The sequence below is a fragment of the Branchiostoma belcheri genome, unplaced genomic scaffold (assembly GCF_001625305.1).
Source record: "Branchiostoma belcheri isolate BF01 breed outbred unplaced genomic scaffold, Haploidv18h27 scaffold80, whole genome shotgun sequence".
Classification (NCBI taxonomy): Eukaryota; Metazoa; Chordata; class Leptocardii; order Amphioxiformes; family Branchiostomatidae; genus Branchiostoma; species Branchiostoma belcheri.
This window is the reverse complement of record NW_017804465.1, coordinates 1,516,647-1,538,778: the sequence shown is the minus strand read 5'-3', so window position 1 is coordinate 1,538,778 and position 22,132 is coordinate 1,516,647. Positions and strand designations below refer to the sequence as shown.

At 41.0% G+C, this 22,132-nt stretch overlaps 1 protein-coding gene across 2 annotated transcripts; it reads right to left on the bottom strand.

The window, feature by feature from the left end:
• Window positions 1-526: 526 nt before the first annotated feature.
• On the bottom strand, window positions 527-20,981 carry LOC109486520 (ubiquitin carboxyl-terminal hydrolase 15-like). Of its 2 annotated transcripts, XM_019790354.1 has the most exons (26): window positions 20,855-20,981; window positions 18,854-18,981; window positions 16,492-16,631; window positions 15,786-15,912; window positions 14,211-14,356; window positions 13,897-13,961; window positions 13,421-13,483; window positions 12,559-12,651; window positions 11,372-11,486; window positions 11,168-11,207; window positions 10,839-10,972; window positions 10,403-10,561; window positions 9,838-10,062; window positions 9,392-9,475; window positions 8,856-8,950; window positions 8,237-8,308; window positions 7,537-7,668; window positions 6,955-7,034; window positions 5,091-5,217; window positions 4,570-4,664; window positions 3,995-4,065; window positions 3,721-3,839; window positions 2,707-2,856; window positions 1,760-1,863; window positions 1,184-1,272; window positions 527-806 (listed from the first exon to the last, which is right to left on the bottom strand). In XM_019790354.1, exons 1-26 carry the CDS (start codon window positions 20,962-20,964, stop codon window positions 630-632), a joined length of 2,940 nt encoding a protein of 979 aa, XP_019645913.1. In that variant the 5' UTR covers window positions 20,965-20,981; the 3' UTR covers window positions 527-629. The 2 variants fall into 2 exon arrangements, with proteins under 2 accessions (XP_019645913.1, XP_019645914.1); XM_019790355.1 differs by lacking the exon at window positions 12,559-12,651 and having other exon boundaries at window positions 528-806; window positions 20,855-20,964.
• Between the last annotated feature and the right edge of the window lie 1,151 nt (window positions 20,982-22,132).

The following is a 22,132-nucleotide window of genomic DNA, read 5'->3' as shown; positions in this document are numbered from 1 at the left end:
TAAAATCTTGGGCTATGCTTGTGTGGGTGAGTGAGTGTGAGGTGTACAATGTACATGTATGTAGTATAATTGCCACTAGTTTCTAAACCAGCCTTTATAGGAGAGATCTTTTACTACAGCTTCCTGAAAACTGTGCGTAGAAGAGAAGTAGTTGTAATAATAATAATAAAACATGTCACTGTGGCTCTGTAGTGCCAAAGCAGCAGCTAGCAGCATACACTTTTACATCATCAGTACTCATATGGAAATAGTAGTAGTACAGTATAGTATACACATTTTCAAACCTTAATCACGTGACCTGATTCAACCAATCAGGGTTCATCAGAGGGTCATCACATGACCGGCATCCAATGACATTATAGGTGACGATGCCGTTATTTTTTAATCAATCCCACAGTCATGAGACCAGCACAGGTCTGTACTAAGTAAAAGTAAGGAGTCAGAGTTCAGGGGTCAGAGATCAGGGGGTCAGAGATCAGGGAGTCAGAGTTGAGGGTCAGAGTTGAAAGGTCAGACAGTGTTCAGTTGATCTCCATGGAGTTGTCCTGTACAACTGTTGGTTGTTCTGTTGTCTTCCGTGCAGGAGTCAAAGTTCAGGGGGCAGAGTTGAAAGGTCAGAGGGTGAAAGGTCAGTTGATCTCCATGGAGTCGTCCTCCCCGCTGCTGGTTGTTCCGTTGTCCTCGGTGCAGTTCGCGGAGGACTGTGTGGCGGCGGCGGATTTCCGGTTGGCCTGCGCCGTCTGCTTCTCGCTGCGCTCGCATCTTGAGCCCTTCAGCTCATAGAACAGCACGTACGCCGCTTTGGACTGGGGAGGGTAAAACACAGGAGGGTTAGAGAGGTTAGCAGGTAGCCAGTGTCTGAATAAGAAGGTTGAAAATAAAAGGGTTACTGGAGCTGAAATTTGCAAAATTCAATATGAACCAGATGCCACATTATGTGAATGTCATTCAGCACCAAGGAGAGTTACCAAAACACATTGTTCAGCACCAAGGACAGGGAATGACTCATGTAAACTACATCAAACTTATTGGAAAGCAAGCACAAGAGGCAAAGATCATTTATTTTTCACCAAGTACGGCACTAGGATCTATAGCTAACTATGACAATCATCCCACTAAAGACCAAGGACATAAAGCACACAATGTATACTTGCTATATAGGAATAGGTTTTAGTGAACTCACCACACACTGGTCTTCCGAGGCAGGAGAAACGCTGCTGTCATCAAAGTAGTACCACTGATGGTCCTCCCTGCTCTTACCATAGGCTGTGTCTGGGGGATAGCAAACACATGTTAACCAGGGAATATACATGTAGGCTGTCTCTGGGTGTACCACTGATGGTCCTCCCTGCTCTTACCATAGGCTGTGTCTGGGGGTGGGGAGATAGCAAACACATATGAACTAGGGAATACATGTATGAGGGGGCTTATGACATTAGAGCTCTGCACATTGAAGTACATACACTTCGAGAAGAGTTGGGGTGACCAGGTGTGCTTGGCTTAAAACGCGAGCCATGGCAAGGCTGCATAAGTTGTATTTGCTTCACCTCAGTTGAGAATGACAAAAGAGAAAGGAATACAATGTCATGCATTTAAACTACAGTCTCACAGTCTAAAACAGATGATATGGTTGTTGTTGCTGTGCCTTAAACTAATCTTGAGAAACTCACATTTTGGAATCAGCGTAACATCTCATCCCTACAAAATAGAGAGAAAGACAGAAGGAAATGTATTGCACTCCAGAATCCATCATACTTACAGTGCCCCCCTCCCATGCCTCCATAGTGGTTGGACACTCCTATGAGGTCATAGGTCGCGTAGCCATGCCCGTCATTGATGATGAACTCTGACATGTCCAGGTCTCTGTGGGAACAAAGGAGGGTCAAAGGTTAAGTGTGCGAAAACAGAAATTTCATTTGACTGCATTTGAGTTAAAAGTTACATTTCACTGTACAATACAATTATTAATTCGATGTTGCCTACTCAACATTTTTTAAAAAGCATAATGACTAAAGTTTCAATCTACAAAATTTAAGAAGTCTCTAACATTGTAGTGGGCTAAGTAATGAATAAATTGGATACGGAATGTGTAATTTTTTCTGCTTTTGAATTTTATCGAATGTTGCATCAGTATTGTAAGTCTACCCTATAGCATGTGCTCAGAATACATGTAGACTTTCTTGGAGCTGTCACAAAGGAATACTAAAACTTACCTAGTACGAAACTCGACCATAGTGTCCAGTTTGTCCCTCCAGTAGAGGGTCAGGGTTAGGGTCAGGGTTAGGGTCAGGGTCAGTGTTAGGGTCAGGGCCTGGGTTTGGGTTGGGTCAGGGTAGAGTTAAACTGGTACTGACCTGGTTGGAAACTCGACCATGGTGTCCAGTTTGTTCCTCCAGTAGCAGTTGTACATTTAGGGTCAGGGTTAGGGTCAGGGTCAGTGTTAGGGTCAGGGCCTGGGTTTGGGTTGGGTCAGGGTAGAGTTAAACTGGTACTGACCTGGTTGGAAACTCGACCATGGTGTCCAGTTTGTCCCTCCAGTAGCGGTTGTAGGGTTAGGGTTAGCGTCTAAGTTGGGTCAGGGTAAGGGGTTAGGGTTAGAGTTAAACTAATACTGACCTGGTAGGAAATTCGACCATAGTGTCCAGTTTGTCCCTCCAGTAGCGGTTGTAGGGTCAGGGTCAGGGTTAGAGTTAAACTAATACTGACCTGGTAGGAAACTCGACCATGGTGTCCAGTTTGTCCCTCCAGTAGCGGTTGTAGGAGAAACGTTTCAGGTGAATGACCAGGATCTTCGGGAGGGACCACAGGTCAAACTTCTTAGTGGCCTGCTGGTGCTTCTTACAGCTCGGACAGTACCTGGAACAAAAAACAGTTCTGAAAAACTTCCTTATTTCCTATGTATGTTTCATACAGCTGGGACAGTACATGTACCTAGAACAAAAACCACAGTTCTTCAGCATAAAACACACAACTTGTACTTACAGTACAAAACTGTGAAGACTGGACTGTAAGGTTCGATCCACAGTACAGTCACAGTACTAGTAGTAAGCGCCCATACTCTTTTTGTGCAGTGTGTTCTTCAAGGTGCAGCTTTAAATCCCATCCAAGAAGACAACTCGAACCGAATCTAGGTACTAGCAATTTTCACGAGTCGAGCGTGACGTGCCTTCTAAAGGACACAACATTGGGGCCTGCAATGGATTTGAACCCAGAACCTTTAGGACTGTGGTTAGAGTTAACAATTCTAACCACAGACCACCTTGCCACAGATACTAGTAGTCTATCCCTGTCTAAGGCTGCAGGGTATCAACTCATCATGGGCCATCAGAATAACATTATGCAGATTACGACAGATAGTCTACCCCAGCCTGAGATCCACACTCACCACGGGTCATTACAATAAAGTTTTAATACACTGGATAGTGCCTGAGACTGTACAAGCAGGTTTCCACTAGCACACCAGAACGTACTGCACCTGTGCGAAACACATAATGTGTTATGCATAGCACTTCAGCAGAACGTCTTGTATAAGGTTGTATTCATGCATATAAGGTTAACATCTCGTCTGTAGTTTCCAAATGTTAAGTCAAAAAAAAAAATATCCTCTGCAACAGGCAAAATTCTGATGCAACATTGACCAAAAATCCAAGGAAAACCGTGAAAAATCAGGCTTTTTCACAGAAACAGTACGTTCTGCTGACGTGCTGTTTCCAAACTCACCATGGGTCGTCTGCCCCGAGTTTTTCCTTGACCAGGAAGAGCTGGATGCAGTCCTTCAGACTGATCACCTGACGTTTCCTCATGGGGGTGGCGTTTACCGTCTCGTCAACATCTAACTCCTGAAGTTAACAAAGTTTAACAAACAAACATTATCTCATCTACATCCAACTCCTGAAGTAAACAAACAAACAAGACAAACAAGCATGTAAGCAAACAGATTTGTGGCTATACTATGGAATATCTCTGCAATCTGACAAAAATTGGCCATCCTTACCTCTGCTTGCTTCTCATCGTAGTATTTCTCCTTGGCTTTGGGGTCCCAGTCAAGGGCTAAATAGGAACGATCTGAAACACAAGTGGAACAGGTACACTGGTAAAGATCCCTTATTAAAGTGGCATTGACATAAAGGTGCTCTGGTGAAGATCCCTTACATCCATCATGTGCATCTTACATGCACATTAAGGGAAAACACCCTAGTTTCTTTTGGGTCTCAATTTGATACTGCACATTCTCAAGTAGGGGATTTAATGATATCTCTATTGCTATATATAAAAACAACAGTTTCAGTTTCTTAAACCTCTCAAATTTCAGTAAGAAAAACGTCAGGGAAATAATTTAGATAGAGTGTTTTTGTAACATTTTTGAGCCACACTACGATGGACCCCTGCTGCAGAGGAATTGGTGTGTGTACACTGGAATCTACAACAGATACAGACCACAGTTGATGACTACAAAAACACATTGTTTTCCTGCAATATTTTACTGAAATTTGAGAGGTGTAAGAAACTGAAACTTTGTTGTTTTTTGAGGGTGTGAAGACTACATGTATCTCTCTGGAAGTGCCTTACTTGTAAACTTGATGGGCCTGTCGTCATCACGTATATGTTCTATCTCCGCACTGCCGTACGAGTTCACCAGGTGAAAGGTGAACATCCTGTGTGGCCTGGGGCGAAGGTAAAAGGTCAGAGTGCAAGGTCATGACACAGAAGAAATCAAAGGCAAAAGGTCAGAGTGCAAGGTCATAACATAAAAGAGGTACATATAAAGGCAAAGGGTTAGGGTGCAAGATCTGGATCTGTATCGATATAATCCACCAGACTCAAAGGCACGCAGCTCGGCAGCAGCTGGCTACAATACACCGAACTTGTTACACCTAACCCTTGAACATCTAACTCTTAACATTGTTGAAAGCTATCTAATTATAATACCCCTACTGTACTTGGTGACAGTGAGCTCCACTCTGCAACAGTTGAATTTTTGAACACCTCAATCCTTGGTACTCTAAAGGTATGACTACTTCTTGTCTTTTCTGATCATAACATAGAAGATGTATACTATCAGATGATCCCAGAACTCTAAGAAGTCTGACCTGTTATCACAGTTGACCTCGTCATCAGACATGCTGTTGTCGTTCATGAGCGACTCGTTGCCCTGGCAACTGTCCTCCTCAGACTCCGCCTCCCCGTCTAGGTTGTCGTTCTTCATGTCATCATCTCCTGGGGAACAACACACTGTACATCAACACCTGTACATCCTACACACTAACCCTAACACTAACCCTTACCCTAACCCTCCCCGTCTAGGTTATCATTCTTCATGTCATCATCTCCTGGGGAACAACAAACAATAGGTAAACACCTACTTCTTCTAAGGCATAACAGATTAGTCAGCTCCTCTACATGTACATTGATCTGTGTTGCAGTAACTTGTACCTGTACAATTTGACAAAGTAACATGTGGTCAATGATGATACGAATAAACAAACCTCCAGAAGCCTACAGGTATACTGTACTTTTAAAAGTTTCTCAAATCAAAAATAGTGCTGACTTAGCAAAGATGGAATTCTGTCAAGGATGTATCTTTGTGTTTCCCATTTTCCAGCCTTAGAATTATGTTGAATTTTGATGAAATAAATATTTTTTGTATCACTAAGTCTTATACTAAATAAATAAATGTTTTTTTTTAAATAAATGGTTTTTTTATTGTCCAAACAGTACCCGTGCAGTCGCAGCCTGTATACGGCTGAATTGATGCAGGGTATCACATACTATACTATAGTCTAACACAGTAACACCACTCTGGTTTAGTTTACCCTGGTAATTCCATTAATTTCTTTGAAAACTTCAAAGACTGTTAGGCAGATTCAAGAGGTGAGCTGCTCCAAAGTCACTGCATAAAATTTTTTTTAATGTAATCCATGTAAATCTATATGGGTTATTCCTGAGTTAGCTGTACCATGCTTCAGCCACACAACATTGTGAACATGTTTACCTGGTACAAAAAGGGAAAAATGACATGAAAAGGAGTAGGGGCTGAGAGAATGGATGTTGACGCTGGACTCTGGGGAACAGACAATTCTCATTAAACTCTCTACCTGGAGTCAAAGTCCTCACAAGAACTTGGTCATCGCACGTCAGCTTTTTCAGTGACCAACTTGTCTTGTTTTTATTGTGCAATTGTTGTGCAATAAAGTTTTATTTGTTTTGCTTTTGTTTTGTTTTGTAAACCAAATTCAACAAGCCCGCCAGTTTTGTAAAGCATGTACAGGCTGTGTAAGACCAGACTGTAAGATTTGAACCATTTGTGTCAAGTACCAAGAGCCTCCACACGTTACACCATAGAGTGATGTAATTGCAAGATATATATTGAGCTCTTGGGTCTATTAATTGTGGGTTGAGTTAATTTTAATTACAGTCAGCAAGAAATTTTATGTAATTTGCATTTGGTAAAGTTGTGTGCAGAGCATATGTGCAGCATCACTTACGTCAGCAAGTTTACATAATGTACAAAATAATGTACATGACATTCACTGGTTGGTCACTGAATAAGGCAGACATGTTCATAACACATGAATCTTGCTGAGTACCCAGACTCCAAGTTTAGAGTTTAATAAGAAATGGAGAAGGGAACACTATTGCATGATTGCATCAAAATGTAGTGTAAGAAGTGCCAGGGAAACATCTTGCTTAACATTACAAATAATGCATACAATGCTGGCTGCACTACAGCAATATAACAGCAAACTAGTGCTGTAACAGAATCACATAAATGCCCCTTACACTAACACAGTAACAGCAGCTGTTTCTTTTGCAGTTGGTAAATTAAAAGTTACTGTAATTTAGTTCTGTTCATCTCATCAAGACAATTCTTACGGCTTTCTCCACAGGAAAAGTTGACCAACTCATCAAATGTAACATTACATGTATGGTGAGTGAGTGGTATGTTCCACTGACCTATGACCCCGTCCTTGACACAGTTTTTGATCTCCTCCCCGTACCACTCATCTCCACTGTCTGGCTCCTGGATGTACCGGCTGGAGAGAGATGAAAAAAGGGGAATATATAATATTATAAAATATAATAGTGATCTTCATCCAGTTTGGATCACTGAAGAGCAACTGTGCTCTTTCACTGGTTGTGACAGAGAAGACATCTGGTATGTACAGTACCGTTTTACGGGTTCGTTCTACCAGGAAAATTCCCTTAGCTCTCTTTGACAAGCACAATGAACAGTGGACCACGGATTAAAGACTGGGACCATTTCCAGTAGCATGCAGGTGGGCAACAACAGCTGGGATTTGAACTCACAACCTCTTGGTAAGGTTGCTAAGCACAGGACTACACAAGTTAAAATGATACCCGTCACTCTTACCCATCACAGTTTCATCACAATCATCATTGCAACCACATGCACCTTATACAGTACCTGTAAAATACTGTTGAGGTTTGCACTGGTATCACATTGTATCTTTGACACAAAAATCATAAGCAGAAGATTTAAGATCTAAGATTGTTAAAGACCAAGTCCAAGCTGACCTCATTTTCTGGATCATGATTCTGTAGAGGTCCTCGTAGGTGGTGTTTTTGCGAGGGATGGGGACCAGCAGCGGCGTGCCGAACAGCACCGTGCTCACGTTGTTGTAGTTATAGGAAGGGTTTTGTCTTACTCTGCAACAGAAACAAGTAGGGATGAAGTTAATGTTCATTGTTCATTTCAGGCTCAGTAGCTCATAACCCACAATGTTACACAAACACTCTAAAAAAACATCAATTTAAGTATTTAGAGATGGATGTAAAAAGACATGAAAGTATTTACGGATGGATGTAAAAAAAAGGTTCATTCAATTGTTTTGGGGAAATTCTCCGAGCTTAATTAATGTTTGCCTTTTCCTTTCTTTATGTTTTTCTAAGTTGTAGAGTAGCGTCATATTCTAGATGACAAAGAAAAGAATAACAATAGTGTGAGCTACAAAAGGTTAGTCTAGGACTGATCTTCCATTGGTGACTGTTGTATAGAAATGTATAAAAAAATAATTTCAAAAAGAATTTGGAAGAGATAATCTAATTTTTTAGGTCAGAAAAATGGCGATTCTGTACAACAACAGAAAAATGCACCAACAAAATCATCCACCCCTAATCTGTCTTGGTCTACCCTCAGGCTGAAGAACAATGCTGTAACTTTAGTGTATTAACTAAGCAGAATGAATAACAACTTGACAGTTTTATCACGACTTACTTTCTTTCCCTCATGTACACAGGGAGGATGAGGGTGTCTGGATCGTCACAGGTGTTGACTGGTACCTCGTACCTACAGACAGGAAGGACAGATCAAACACAGTTCTACACATGTGTATTATCACACTCAGATTTGTTCAACAATCATAACAACTTTGCCAACTAGAACTAATCTCCAAGCAGATCCAAGGTTGGGCACTGCCTGGCCTTTTGGATACTGCCTTGCCACCAAAGGATCTGCTTGAAGATTAACCTTTAAGTTTAAAAAAAAAAGTACTCTCGATCCAGTTTTAAGAATCTCTGAAGAGCTAATCTTCCACTGGTTGTGACAGAGAAGACAGGCGCTATATGCAGTATTTACAGGCACATGGTACCAGGAAAATTCCCCTAGCTCTTTTCGACAAGCACAATGAATTGTGGACCACGCCTTAACGTCCCGTCCTCAGGACTGACACTCTTTCCAGTAGCAAGCATGTCAGGTGAGCGACAACAGCCGGGATTCAAACTCCCAACCTCTTGGTCCAGAGGCAGGGTCACCCACTACTGGACTACACACACTACGCAATCACTGAAGAAAGATAGCACAGTAAAATAAATCCGAGTGTGTACATTGTACTCACACATAGATGTCATCCCTATCCAGGATGTGGGACAGTCCTTCATCAGGGGCAAACACCTTGTGGAACCGATGGTTGTACACATCTGTCACCACCATCTGGGGGGGAGCAGGGTGGCAAATGGTTAAAAAACAGACTAGAACATTGGATACAAGAGTTTTCTTTTATACAACCAAACTTGTTGACGTTTCGGTGTCTATCAGACACCTTCCTCAGAGCTTCTGACTGGAGTTCTGCTTCTCGCCGCTTGCTATATGTAGCCGATGTCGTCAGCAAGGTAAATAGTTTGGTTGTGTAAAAGAAAACTCTTGTATCCTATACTTTACCAACCTGATGAAGCCATTTTCGTAACAACATTATATTACATAATGCAAAATATGATTCAAGCAACTGGATATATTTCATGGCGTGTTTTTGGTAGCATCAGCATCTGCTTTCACAGATAAAGATCAAGTTAAATCTCCAATAACCAATACAAACTTGCTGCCAAAAGGCTACCTTAGCAGGCTAAAGGAAGGGTACAGTGAAGGGTATCTTACCTTGTCTGGAGATATTTTGGTGAGCCTGGACAGAGCTTCACACAGGTCCTGTACGGTTCCCATCTTTGGAACAGATAACTTGTACTGCAGGGAAACACAACAAAAACAAATTATGCTGATGAAGGGCAGGCATCCAGGTGATGAGATAGGAAAGTAACTGGATACAATCTTAAGAAATTAGGTTGACAATGAATTTTCATCTGACCTTTTTTCTCAAGTACATACTGTCTTCGTAACGGTTTAAATGGTTCTGCTATGAACATTTTAACAATTTTTTCATGAACTGAAATGGAAAGTGCAGGTAAAACATTTAAGCCATGCACCTGCATAGGTTTAGTGGCAGGGTCCATCCTGATCAGAACCACTTCGATGTGTTAGTGTTAGTGTTAGTAAGGATGAAGTTAGGGTAAGATGTAAGATGAGTGATGAGTTAGGGGATGTTTTACCTGCATAGGTTTAGCGGCAGGGTCCATCCTGATCAGAACCACCTCGATGAACCGCTCCTTCTTGATGGGCAGCGGCAGGGACAGGTAGCAGAAGGGGTCGAAGGTTATGGATATCTTGGAGCACTCGGGGCAGACCAGCGTGGACTTGAACAGGCCGTGGAACGTGTCCACGATGATCGAGTCGTTCCGCAGACGGTGGTTCTTCCACGCCTCGTCCGCTACTTCCTGGAAAATAACAGAACAACGATTTTGACATTTGACTGAATAGAATCCTTTTCCTTGTTATGGCATATCATGTGTATTGACATGCCGTATTGATATTGATATGCCATAAGAAAACAGGGGCATTCTTATCTTGAAAGTTCATCTGTGTTGGTTTCATTCCTCGACAAAGACCTGCAGTTGTACAGTCGAAAATTTGGGTGAGTCCCATTTCTTGTGTTGGAAATTACAGTTTAAACTTGCTGCATAAGGTGCATTCTTGCATCAAAAAACAGCCATCTGCTGTCTGTATTGTGAAATGCAGCCTGCTATGGATGTTACATGTTAAAGAGACAAAACTGACCTCATCCGGCCTGCCGTCAGCGTCCCTGAGCTCCACGTAGGGTTTCTTGCGGATCCGGTTCAGATCCTCGTGCAGACCGTCCAGCAGGAAGGCCAGCAGCTCATGGGAGTCCTGCTGCTGGTAACCTGAGAACTGGGGGGCGAAGCGACCGACTGCCGTCTGGAAAGAGAGAAAATAAAACAAGATGCCGAGTCTTTTACTCAACTGACGTTTCGGTGACCATCTGTCACCTTCCTCAGGGCAATTCTGACTGCTGTATCAGCGACACCTGTGCTGCAGTGCAATGTGAACCAGTCAGAATTGCCCTGAGGAAGGTGACAGACGGTCACCAAAATTGGCTGACACGTTGAAGTCGATTTTTTTTACAGTGATCATTCCTCTCTTTTGACTACATAAAATACACAAATACAAACTTACAAAGCACACTGGTTCCTACCTTAAAGTTCCTTGGTATGGTGTAACTATATTTGCCCGACCAGATTTGTTTGATAAGCTCTGCATAAGTCTTGGCTATCTCCCCCTTCATCCCCAGTGGGTTGTCTGAGTTCAGTTCTTCCTGGTAGTGGTTTTCTGTAAGGAGAAGAAAATGTTAACTTTGGTTACAACTTGTAAAAAAACAACCGAAAAAGCAAACAATAGATTTTCTCCAATCATCAATTCTACAGCAACATACATACTGATTGCTAATTTGCCAATGTGTAAAATGTTATTTTAACTGTAGTTTAGTTCCTAGAGGGGAGAGTAATACACACTAGTTGTACTCACCTAGAAAGTATCTTGTGAGAACTGGTACATTGCTCAAACACTGGAAAATGCAAAAGATGATATAAGATGTAATTTATGAAAATCCTCACAATTATATTTATAAAAGTAATGTTACGTATACTATTGATGTAGCATATCTTTAGGTAATTTGTACAAGTTTAACTGTATTCTAATAAAATAAAAAGTCCATTTTATTCTACTCACTTGTAAAGCTGAGTTCATGAAGCACGTGTTGCCTAGGTTACTGAGTCCACACAGTCCGGGCTGTACCTGGCCCCTCCCTCTCTCTGAGCTGTAGTCATACGTACTGCTGTAGCTACTGGAATGGGGGGAGAACAACACACTGTGAACACCACAAAACACAGAGAAAACACAGACATCGTTGAAGAGATTCATCCGTCACATGTGTATCACAGTTAGTAGAATATTCCTCAATCAGTGACACTTTTATAAAGGTAAAAACACGTACCTGCAAATTTTCTTACCCCAGAAGATCTGGACAAGTCTCGACCTAGTCTCAAGTTCTCGCAAGACTAGGTCACTCCGTGATCAAGATGTACAGTAGACATCGAAAATTTGGAGATACGTGTTTTTACCTCAGATATAAAAACGTCACTGATTGAGGAATATTCTACTAACTGTGAAAACATGGTCAGTAAATTATGCAGCCTTCAAACAAGGGGTTACATTAAGACAGAAGTTACAATAAGACACACACATTACATGCCACACAAAACTTGCAAAGAAAAATGTTTATCACATCAACACAGACTAGACAGAGCAAAAGAACAGAAGCAGAGCATTACAAGTTAATGGAAAATAAACAGGACAGAAGAATGCAGTTCCTATACTGTATAAGAGCAGAACATTATCAATATCACAACTAGGAATAGCCTTAAAGCTTTCCATTGTGAAATAAACCCAGGGACAATCACACTGTTCGATACATGTATTGTAGTTGAGGCTGAGGTTGTCTCTACATGTTCACACAGTCATGTTTAGTTCTGGGACACACTGTGACCATGCTAGGAAGCATGTTGGCAGAACGTACTGCACCAGTGCGCGAAACCTGTAATGTACTGTGCATTGCTTATTGGCAGAACGTCTCATATAAGGCCATATTCACGCACATAAGGTCAACAACCCATCGGTAGTTTCCAAATGTTGTGTTGGAAAAGATATCCTCTGCAAAAGGCAAAATTCTGATGCAACGGTGATCAACTATCCAACAAAAGCCATGAAAAATCAGGGTTTCGCACAGGTGCAGTACGTTTTGCCAACGTGCTATGCTAGGACAGGGACTTGAGGGCACATGCTATGTGTAAGTCTAAATTGCTGGTGAAATCACGTCATCCTTGCATTGTTAGGGACACACGTATCGCATGTTATACTTGATATATGGTGAAGACTTGGGGGTGCCGATTGTGGGCGTCGGCTCGTTAGAGCTTCCGGCTTCGTTCTCGTTATCCTCACTGTCCTCTCCACTGGTGGGGCAGAATAATTAAGACTCAGGCTTAGGCTGGGAGCTTATGAAGTAACAATGTGTGTAGCCTGGTGCCCAAATCTATCATTAACGTTATAGGTTCTATTGGTGTGCTAGCCATTTTCATTTTATGTCCACTGTACATTTTGTATTTGTTACCCCAATTTTGTGATTATGTTCTTTATGTTTTATGTGTTATGTAATAGATCTTTTATCTATCAAATCTATGTGCCTGAATAAAATAAAATAAATACACCTATTTAACTGCCGAGTCTCTTTCATCCTCTCAGTAAATAGATGAAAGACTATGGCTGCTAGAATAGGTTTAAACACCAGGCTACATCATGTATGCTACTGTGCATCTGACTGGAATTATTTTGACTTTATTTGGGTCCAAAATTAACTTAGTTTTCAGAAGTACTGATTCCAGGTGACTCTTGTTGCTAGTTGTTTTGTAGGCCATAGAAGAGTACCAGTATAACATTTTAATTCCACCACAGCACTCTCATCTAAACCTAAACAGGAGCATTGAAAGAAAATATACACAAGCCAGAAAAGATCTCCAAAAGGGAATAAAAATAAAACAGCAAAAAAGCAGAAATGCAAAACTAAGACTAACAGTAAGACAGTAGCAATTTTCGTGGCAAAGCTGTTTGTCACAATTGTGTAGAAAGTAAGGGAAAACTTTGCAAAGGCAACTGAAAAAGACAAAAGAACAGCAACACACGGAGACCAGAGTGACATGACAGAAATGACAGAACCCTCCCCACCTTCTAGTTGCAGGTGCGGAGTAGGTGCCCATCTCCATGTTTCTGGCACTGCTGGAGCTGGAACTGAAGAAAAAAAAATGGAAAATGTCATCATAAACTGTCCAGATTCTATATCTGCCTACATACTGGCCTGTATCTTTCTACTTCAATTCCAAAACTGAGACCAATCATCCATACATGATGATACTGTTACTCTTATACTATTATCGATAATACTACTCATCATAAATGTAAGATAGTAAGCCCCAGATGTATAGTGCAAGCACATCTAACCCTCGGAAGACGGGGAACAACAGACGATAAACCGGACAGTGAGTGTGAGTGAGTGAGTGAGTGAGTGAGTGAGTGAGTGAGTGAGTGAGTGAGTGAGTGAGTGAGTGAGTGAGTGAGTGAGTGAGTGAGTGAGGGAGTGAGTGAGTGAGTGAGAGAGAGAGATTGATCTTGAATGTAGTCTTATTGCTTTGTTTCATACTCACCTTTTATTGGTTACATTCCCTCTGGGCCATGTTCCATCTTCATTTTGCTGCTCTATCACCAGAATCTGTAATGTTAGAGATAACAAAGTTATAACTTAACTTTCTAAAGAGCGTAAACAACAAAGAAAATGAATGTCGGGGTTCAAAATACCTTTTCTGTAGAGCAGTGCAGGTTTGGTGCTTGTAGACATAAAAAAAGTCCAATTTTATCTGTAATAACCTGCATATACAGGACCTGGTGGTATTTTGAGCCCTGATGTAGTGTAATGAGGAGAAATAATTGGTAATATACTGTCAACTATAACAGTACATACCTGTCCCTGGTACAGTCCTGCATCCTGTACAGTGTTCTCCGGTTTGTTCAGGTGCTCGTAGGTGTTGGACATGTACTTGTTCCACACTCTCGTCTCCTTGTCTTCTCCGATCGCAAACAGCTTTCGCATCTCCTTCTCTATGTAGTCTGCAAAATATAGAAGAAAACAGTTGGGTCACCATTCAGGGCTCAAAATGGCTTTTTCTGAACTGATGCTGGTAAGGTGCACCAGACAATTTTTACCTGCACCACTCAGAACTCACAAAATGTAGGATGTACAGATAACACTAATACTATTCAGAAACCATTGTCAATATTTCTCTTATATTTCACTAGCCTACACGATACATGTGCTACATGTTGCACTTATGTATTTGTGTATCTGTACTTAGCCCAATAGGGCATGAATGTACAATAAAGGTTATTGTTATATCATCAAGATATATGGAATAATTTACAGTATAACCATAAAACAATAATGACACAAGTAAACTAAAGAGCAAATTAAATTTGCATGCTACATGTACGATACATCTTGATATTTATAGTTACACTTATTCAAAGGGCTGTGAAAACAGATCATGAAGTCTACAATTACATAAGAAAACGAACATTCAGGTCCCCAGGCTGGTTAATATAACTTTGACATATAAGCTTCATCATGGATGTTTGTTAAGCCACTTTTATCAAATATTCATGCCAAACTGAATATAATATGCAAAGTCACAAAAATCATGTTACATGTACATGAGTATGAGTCACTCTGGCAGTAATTTTAAGTCAAACATGACAATATATCAGACGCCTAGGAGACTTAACTGCCTATATTACATTGTATATGCAGCAGTGACAATGAAAACACAGTCTTCTTTGGAATTCCAACTAGCCTTCCTTAATGGTATGATTGATATAAGACAGGTACTTTATATAGAATGTGATAGAAAATGCCTCAACTTTGTTTCTCTCCCCATACTCAACACTCAACAGTATTACTAGTAGTTTGTGAGACAGTGGTACATTTTGTACCAAGTGAAGTGTACTTGTTTCTTAATTCCTTCCTGACAAATTCTTACCACATGTAAAGAACACTACATGGGGTCTAGATGGAGGGAGGAGCAAGGTGCTATTAATGGCAGTGCTAACATTTGTTTAGATGCCCTAACAGTGTAAGTGGTACGCTAGCCTGTGTTACACAATCTCTCACTGTCAGGGGCTGATTGGGACTCCTCCCCAAGAGCTTATGCCAAGTTATGGGCCATACAGCTCTAATTTGAGAGAACCATTCCAAGAACTACCAATAGTAGATCAGGATTCTTTATCGCTATGAAAGGTTGACGTCATACTTCAAAGAAGCCATGTGACAAGCCTCACTGGGTCAGTCTACTGAGGAAGACCAGAGTGACTGGTCTGAAGCTCTAGGTGAGAGAACTTTGCTGTGTTGGATCAAAAGTTTTAACTTGAAACATTCTGAAAATCAGTCCAATAGGAGCTCAGGATTCTCTGTAACTCACCTTTATCCTATACAGTGTACTGTGTTCAACCAACCAAACAAACAAACAAACAAACATGTCCTCACCGATGGTGTCTGCCTTGCTGAACTGTTGGGACACACAGTTGTCTAAGTTGTCGTTCTGACACAGCTTCAGTTCCATCAGATAAACCTCCACCTTACAGTGTTTCACAAACATCCCATGTTCTACAACCTGAGAAACAAAAAAAAAACATGCTTGACACATTGTACATGCATACATGGTGCCATTATGCCTACAACTGAGCATCCTGAAGACAGACCTCAACAACAAAGGAATGGGAAGCCTGTAAGAACTGTCAAGAAGCTCTGAGAGAGCCAAGGCTACTCGCAGAGAAAACACTGTGGAGTAAAATGAAGAAAGACTGCAGCCAGGGGCTGTTTCAACAAGTGCAGAACACATCATTATGGCTTAGTTCCTTTACTGAAATGACAGTGTGAATAGAACTCTTGTATACATTATCATGAGATGGTATACTATGCAAGCAAAAGAAGAAAACACACCATTGAAGAACACATAAGCTGGAAAAGACATCAGTTAAGGTTGTTTGGAAATTTTAAACTGTACTATTTCTAGTACTATACAACATCAGAAAATCCCTCTGATGCATACTTACCTTGTGAGCTATGGGCAGCTGACCGTTGACCATGCAATACCAGGCCTAGGGTAGGGGGCTAAATCACAGTGTAGGGGGTCAAAGTCACAGCATAGGGGGTCCCTACACTCGAACAGCCTTGTGAGAACTATGCTTACCTTGCGAGCGATGGGCTGCTGACCGTTGACCATGCCGTACCAGCTGACCAGTTTGTCCCAGGCCTCGGTCGGCAGGAGCATGTAGTCCAGCTCATCAATCAGGTGCTCCTTCAGGTGCCGGGAGTCGGGGGTCTGCGGATCTGTAAGAACACAGAAGTATGTTTGGAATTAAAACTTTTTAACCAACACAAAAAAGTTCTCTCACCTAGAGCTTTCGACCAGTCACTCTGGTAGCCATTGTCACTCTGGTCTTCCTCAGTAGACTTTTCACATAGCTTCTTTGAAGTGTGACATCAACACTAGGTGAAAGGTATCTGGTAGACGATGTTTAACTCTAACATATAACTACCAACACAGATGAACTTTCATGATAACATGGAAGGATTTCTTGCTGAGATATACAAATACAAATATTCAACTGACAATGCTACCTAGGTTTTATTTCAGGTGTTGGGAATCTGGGGTCTGCATATCTGCAATAGCAGAATGTTTTCTGTTTTAACTACGTATACTGATAACACATTTAGTCCAGCTCATCTATCAGATGAGGGGATCTGTAAGAACAATATTATTAACATTAATAACATATTATCAACATTCACACATTTTCTATTTTAACTACTGAACAGATAACACATTAGTCCAGCTCATCTATCTTCAGGTGTTGTGAGTCAGGGGTCTGAGGATCTGTAACAACATGGAAGGATTTTGTTTTGTCACTGACGTTTGACTGTTTCCAAAATCAAATCAAGTTGCTTGAGTGACATTAATTTTTTTTTTTTGGCATAAGGATTTTGTTTGTTTGTTTGAGCCTCTGTTCATTCATGAATTATTCAAAGCCAGGCACTTTTTATTGGCATCATGAGAGAAGAGGACAAGATCAGACAAAATTTAACAAGATACAAGAGTTTACATGACTGGAATGACAAAAACATAAATAAACCTTACCTTGTGAAGCTAGGCTTCAAGTGCTACTACATGTATATGTAGCTTTATTGGGCCTACAGTGTCCAAGTGACAGTGTGATCAAATTTTTATCACATACGAAATTTATTTGCCATCAACACAACAAAACTTGAATGCTTTGGCATGCCAGTTCCAGAAAAAGAACATCCTTCAAAATGTAATATTTAGAGAAAATTATTACACAGACGAAGTACTTGAGTTGAGTCTAATTAGTAGTTGACAAACTAACATAGCCAGCCAGCTGGCTCTTGTTACTTCTGAGGAAGTGTCATCTCTTCGTCATGGAGTTCACATCCAGCCTCAGGCACCACTAAATTTGGACACAGATTACAGAAGTCTACACGCTACACTAATCAGCACCAGTAAAGATAGCTCGTGTTGAAAGTTCATCTGTGCCGGTAAAAGTCATTATGAAGTGAGTTTATGCTGTAATTTCCAACATAAGAAATTGTACTGTAAAATACGTGGGTAAGTGGACTTTCCTGTGTTGGAAATTACTGTTCAAGCTCACTTCATAAGGATGGCTCATGTTTCGGGTTCTGAATAGTTGCCTGTCAGAAGCCAACCTGCAAGAAGACTGGTACTGAGAGTGATCTTAGACCAAACTTGGAAGTTGGAATTAGCCAGATATAAGACTTAACCCAACTGTGTACTTAAAGAGACTTGGGGTTAAGCCATTTTACCAGTTATTCTAACCAGACTCAAACATATTTTCTTCAGTTATCGTAAGTCACTGCAAAAAGGAAACAAGGAAAAGATGACCTCTAACATCTTGATTCTTGAAAAATTTCCTTATAGCTGGTTCTACCAAAGCATTTCTTCATGTATATTTTAGTAGGCCTCTTGGGTGTCATAATTTCTTCTAAGTAAGACTAACGATAACTATCTTATCATTCAATCTGTGGGAACATTCCACAAGGTAGGATTGCTGTAACATACATTTGTACTTACTTACTTATACACTTCATCACTTGTGAGACATAAAGCTAATCTCCAAGCAGATCATACGGTGGCAAGGCAGTATCCATCGGCCAGAGGAGTGTCCATTAGCCACCAATGGCCAATGGACACTCCACTGGCCAATAAATACTGCTTAGCCACCGTATGATCTGCTAGGAGATTAACATAAGGCCATGACTTGTTCCTTCCATCTTGGTCTGTCCTTAGCCAACATTTTAACTTAATGTGGGTGAAGGTTAGGCATTCAGCATTATTCCAGGTAATATGATAATGCCAAAAAACAGTTACTCAAGCAACCAAAATCATATCCCATTGCTTGAGGTACTGTTTCTAACTTAACCTTTTCCCTGCTGCCAATCCCATAACCAATACAAATTTGGTGCCAAACGGCTACCTTAGCAAGCTGAAGGTTAACTTAAGTGTGTAAGATACAAACCTTTATAGAGTGCAGCGTTGTCGATAGGCCCAGGGAAGGTAGCCTGGTCACCCATACCGTACATATCCCAGGAGTCATAGCCAACATACTTCTTCCACTGCTTGAACCACTTTGCATCAACCAGGTACCTGTGATTGTGTGTGAAGAGACAAAAGTTATACATATATCATTATATGCCTGGATTATAGATGGATAGATCTTAATGTTTTTACAAGCTACTGCCAGTACTGGTACAGGCCATGGTGATAGAGCAATTGCACAATTATACATTTTGTACTTTATAGTGATACAACTGAGTAACAAGGGTGTTGTTTTTTACTACATTGTACTTTTAGAAGGGCTAATGTATACTACTACTAGTATTATGTACAGGTTTAACTTGAATATATGAAATACCTTTAAATTATTGTACATTTATATGCTGACACATGTAATATTTCAACCTTTCTTTATCCTGAATATGACATTGTCCTTTTGCTACACAACATTTTTCAGTAAGGACAGATTCCAGTGCAAGGAGAATTCTGTAAAAGTTGGCAAGGTGCAGCATATTATGTGGTATGCTTTGGGCTAGTGCCAACAAGAACAACATGGGAGACCTTATGTAACATGAACACAAGGTGACACCTACACATTCTGAAATGTTAAGACTGTGTGTGTAGTTGTCACTGTGTTCCTTGACAAGTCAAGATGCTGGTAGAATTGTCTATTTCAGGATGTTTACATTGCCCAAGCCTGCCAACCAGTCCTGTCATTAGACACCGGATAAAAATAAGTCCACGGTCAAAAAAGGCAACTTAGCTTGTCATTGTTTGAATTTGGCTTCACGCCAAGATGCTGTGCTCATAATTTTTCGAGAAAAAATATCTGGTAAAGATATCTATCCAGGGTTGGACAAGTCCCATTGCCCACTTGCCCGGGGCAAGTAAAAGTACTGTTCGGGCAAGTGAATATCCCCCTGTACTTGCCCGATTGGGCAAGCAATTTCTTTTAATGCAAAGTATAGCCCCTGCAGTATTTTGACCAAGTTTCAAAGTTTGATAAAAACATGTAAAACATCCAACATTATAAACTCTATATTAATAAAATAATTTCCTTTCTACTAGTAAAATGCATATTTTGGGCAAGTAAAAAGTTGGTTCGGGCAAGCGGAAATGACCAGGTACTTGCCCAATAGGGCAAGATGATTTTTAAAAACTTGTCCAACCCTGCTATCACCGATATTGTGCATATGGACATATCTCACAGGCTTTCAGTTTCAGGTTAGTCTAAATTGGATCTTGGGGGGAGGGGATTTTTCTGACAGCCAGGATTTTCTGACTGCCATCCTATTGTTAGCCTGGGTACCATCCTCAGAAATGTGGTTGTAAGAAAAGTCTGGCTGTCTGCAAACTTTACGATCTTTCACCCCCAACATCTGCTTGGAGCAAATGAGATAAAGCAGTGAACCGCCACCGGTGTACAGTAGGTGTCACGTGTTATGCAACAAACACGCCCGAAACCAGGAAACTCCCGACCGACGTGAGGAAAAATGACAACGCCTTGAACTTGACCGCTCCACTGTCCGTGACAAAGCCGTCTGCCTGCCCCAAAACCCTCCCACGGACGCGTTATGACCAGTCATTTCCGCTTTTTTCCGTGACGTATGGCTTAGTATGTCGTCCGGGTTTTCCAAGGATCCCAAAACCGACGTTGTCATGCTTGTAGTACCTCCATCTAAACCAAGCCTTGATCGCTTTGAAGACATTCGTAATGAAGAAAAATACCCTTGCGACTACCGTGACATTGTTCTTAGCGAGATGTTATCATATGAAGGTAAATAATTTAGGCAAAAATGTCCCCGCAGTCGAATTCCGCCGGTACACTTTCCATTTCGAACCGGCATTTTGACTTGAGACATGCTCAGGACTCCCGTGGAATTTTCGGCTGTAACTAAAAACAACGACGTCCCAAAGACAAAATCTTACTGTAATTTGACAGGATATATTCCTGTCTCCTTACCATGTGTCTCCCTTTTTCAGCTCCTTCTTTAAATCGGAGGAAACCTGACTTTTCTGAACCTTCGGCTCGGGAGGCCCGCCGCCTTCCGCCATGATGATAGAGATCGTCATTGATCACTGACCACAGCAGAACGTAAAAATGGAAAGCGAATAATTGTTTATTGTGACGCATCGAGCATTGACGTATGAATTGTTGGAATAAACTTGCAATAAAGATATCATTCATATTGAAGTCGAATACGCTCAATCTCATTGTGATGAAATTGAGCGTTCAGTGAATTTTATTTTAATCACATTGTTCATTATTTTTGCGTTTGGCAGCGGTAGCATGACGTCACGAGTCATGAATTTTGGTGACTTTCTGTCGCCCTAGGCCGGAAGAGACGGCATCTTTGATTGGCTGTGTCATGCTAGAAGCTTCTAGTGAAAATATAGCCTCTATCGCGTTTCAGAGAAGGATGAAAAGAGTAGCAATTGACAAAATTGACAGATAACATGCCAGGGAAGTAATTCCTATAAAGGAACACAATTTGCCGCTCAGTTTATAGCCACCTCTGAAGCCTGGTAGAGAGGCTAGCGAAAAGCCGCTAAACATTTGGCTAACTCGGACAGTAACATAGAAGGGCCGAAAGTAGGGCATAGGTGTGCTTTCAGCTGTACACGGTGTTCATTCGCTTTCAGTTTTGGCAGGAAACCATGTCACTCAGTGACTTTGAAAAGGCATGAAAATAATACAGTAGCACGCACGTGTGGTGTCAAAAGAATTACATGATACATGTGTAATACAAGACTCTCCGGCAACGCGTAAATCTTTTAACGCTTTTATTTCTGTCTTTGTCTTCTTCCTTCTAACAGAACGGAAGCACCAGAATAATTTATAGCTAGTCAAGCATCCCTACGCTTTTATAAAAGTTTGATTCACCTTTCGCCCTTCAGTCATTACGCACTTTTCATGCACCCAATCCTATATCTGCTTTGAGGTTTTTATTTTCTTTCTTTATCTAAGTAACGTTATTTACTTAATACTTTATGTGTGGAGAAAAAATGTTCCCGCATCACTTAAGCACACAAGCTGAATTTTTCAATCAAAATCGAAGCTTTTCTGAAAATATTAGCACTTGAGGGCTGTTTCAGTCTATGAAATAGGGGAGAAATAGGTTTCTTCCTCTCTCAAATTCAGTTGAACTCAACTCAATCCTTTTTTTCCAGCGAACGCAAAACATTGTAGCTCATTATTAGGTTAAATAGGGGTCACCAATTGAGGAAAATTCGGGCAGGT